The sequence below is a fragment of the Anneissia japonica genome, unplaced genomic scaffold (genome assembly GCF_011630105.1).
Source record: "Anneissia japonica isolate Jap-2015-1 unplaced genomic scaffold, ASM1163010v1 scaffold154955_len2243_cov195, whole genome shotgun sequence".
Lineage (NCBI taxonomy): Eukaryota > Metazoa > Echinodermata > Crinoidea > Comatulida > Comatulidae > Anneissia > Anneissia japonica.
Window position 1 is genome coordinate 86 of NW_022717755.1, and position 2,158 is coordinate 2,243.

General features: G+C 34.6%; 1 protein-coding gene across 1 annotated transcript; it reads right to left on the bottom strand.

Annotated features, from left to right (window-relative positions):
- Nucleotides 1-355: 355 nt before the first annotated feature.
- Nucleotides 356-1,656, bottom strand: LOC117110365 (cholinesterase 1-like; the record flags this gene model as incomplete). The annotated part of the gene is made up of 3 exons (XM_033253063.1): nucleotides 356-474; nucleotides 642-719; nucleotides 1,497-1,656. Coding segments are annotated over 3 exons (357 nt in total), but the record flags the coding sequence as incomplete, so codon positions are not given.
- Between the last annotated feature and the right edge of the window lie 502 nt (nucleotides 1,657-2,158).

Below are 2,158 nucleotides of genomic sequence, written 5' to 3' on the forward strand. Positions count from 1 at the left end.
TCTGATTAAAAAATAGATCACCATCATCTGAATGTTTATTCTAGACTTATATGAAAGCCATAATATTTAGATTCGCTGAAATTGTGACATTAAGAACTATCAAACTCTATTTGACAAAAAACATGTGACATGCCTAGATATGGTCATGATGACATCACATCATGATCATAAATATGCATATCATGACTATATGGGCTTACAATTTTTGTAAAAGAAAATTTGAGTCTGGACAGAGCTTGGTTCGATGGTATTGGCTAACTGGTACTCATTCGTAAAAATGTTTTATGATTTTTTTTTGTACATAGGCCTAATTGTATGTGCAAAGTACGCAGTCATAATAAAACAACAAACCTACTTGCATTATGGCTTGATCAAATAGATCTCGGCTGATTGGAGAAAGTAGGTGCAGATGAACGCTGGCGGCGCCGGCACTTTCACCAAATATGGTAATTTTTGATGGATCACCGCCAAAAGCTGTGTGATTGGGATGATAAAAACGGTTACCACATCTGAGATTTTTTTTTTTAAATTTAGTACACGCCATACAGTACACCAATTTTTTACACATATTTTATCATGTAATAATAACGTTATTTATTTACACCAGCGTCCAAGAAAAACCGACTAACGTGTTTGGTTACCTTTAATATTATTATTGATCCACTTCAATGCAAGCGCCTGGTCAAGCATCCCATAGTTTCCTCTGCCTTCATCATCACCTAAGCAAGTATATGTGTAATAATTAGGTATAACAGGTATATCGTGTTTGGCAACGACTGTGTTCCATAAGCTTTCCGGGCCTATTTATCTTGTACGGTATTTATTCATCTTTTCTGTATAATATTCATTAGATATTTTTACGAAATAAATTTTTTTAAATGAATGAATAATAATATCTAAAGTGGTCATACAGTTTGTAGTCAATCATTTTTAAAAGAGAAGAGGCCCACCTCAGCTAACGATTTTAGGTTGTACTGTAACAAGGTTATAATAACGTTGTATTCAAAACATTTATAAATTTTGTATCTATGACGTACTTGCCGCGGCCGCAACATTGCATTAATATTATGTTTTGACAATCTAACCAACGTTGACAACATTCGCGAATACTGGTAGGCCTATAATAAATTTTTGTTTGTTGGAGCCTTTTTAATGGACCTAAAGTGCCAATCAAACTTAACAACTGATCAATCAGAACAGGGCCAGGAATACCTACTTATCCAACAAACACTTGTGCTGTTCCACAACCGCAAGTACGTACGTGTATCGTTACGCTGTCCTTTTGTGAGACCTTAGCAACAATATCTAAAGGGCGGGGCTTAGCGGAAAGAAAAAATGTCAATTACGGTCCATGACGTCAAAACATTCAGCGCCAGCGAAGGTTCCGATTGTTAAACAAAGTCACGTACCGTGACTAGAACTGTATAACACAGTAATTATACAGTACTGCGATACACTGAACAAATAAGATAATATTAGTAGGTTGATGCCCTCACCGGTAGTTAAAAACCCAAATATACCAAGTCGATAATTAACATTAATGATTATAAGATCTCCAACAACTGACAGGACCGTAGGGTCGAACTCTGGTTGCGACGATGTTCCAACAACAAATGCACCTCCGTGAAACCACACCATAACAGGTCTCAAACGTACCTACAGAAAAAGACCAAATATCTAAACTACTAAAAAGACATTTCATTTCATTTTTTATTTTGTTTATTATCTCAAAACATAAAAAAACAGAATAACAAGAGCTTCACAGAAAAGAAAAAGAAGACAGGAACTCAAAACTGAGCTAAATCAATTATCAATAAACGGAACACAACAGTCATATATAACAAATAAAATTTTAAAAAACCAAAACAAAACAAAAAAGAAATAAAAGAAAATTCACAATTTATATAGTGTACATAATTATTTGAATTGTTCTAATTTTCGTCCATGTAGACCAGGCTATAATTGAGATAGGTGCCACTTGGAGAGGTAGAAATTCTCATATGGTTTTTCTAGACCAGTTTTTTATGGGGAATCAGAATATGTGAGGTAAAAGGGGCGTAACCTGAGAACTTTCGCGTGAGGGCGCTTTTTTGAAAATGGCCGCTAAAATCTAATAAACTACATATATATAGGTAAAATAAGCACAAAAGAGGTAGGT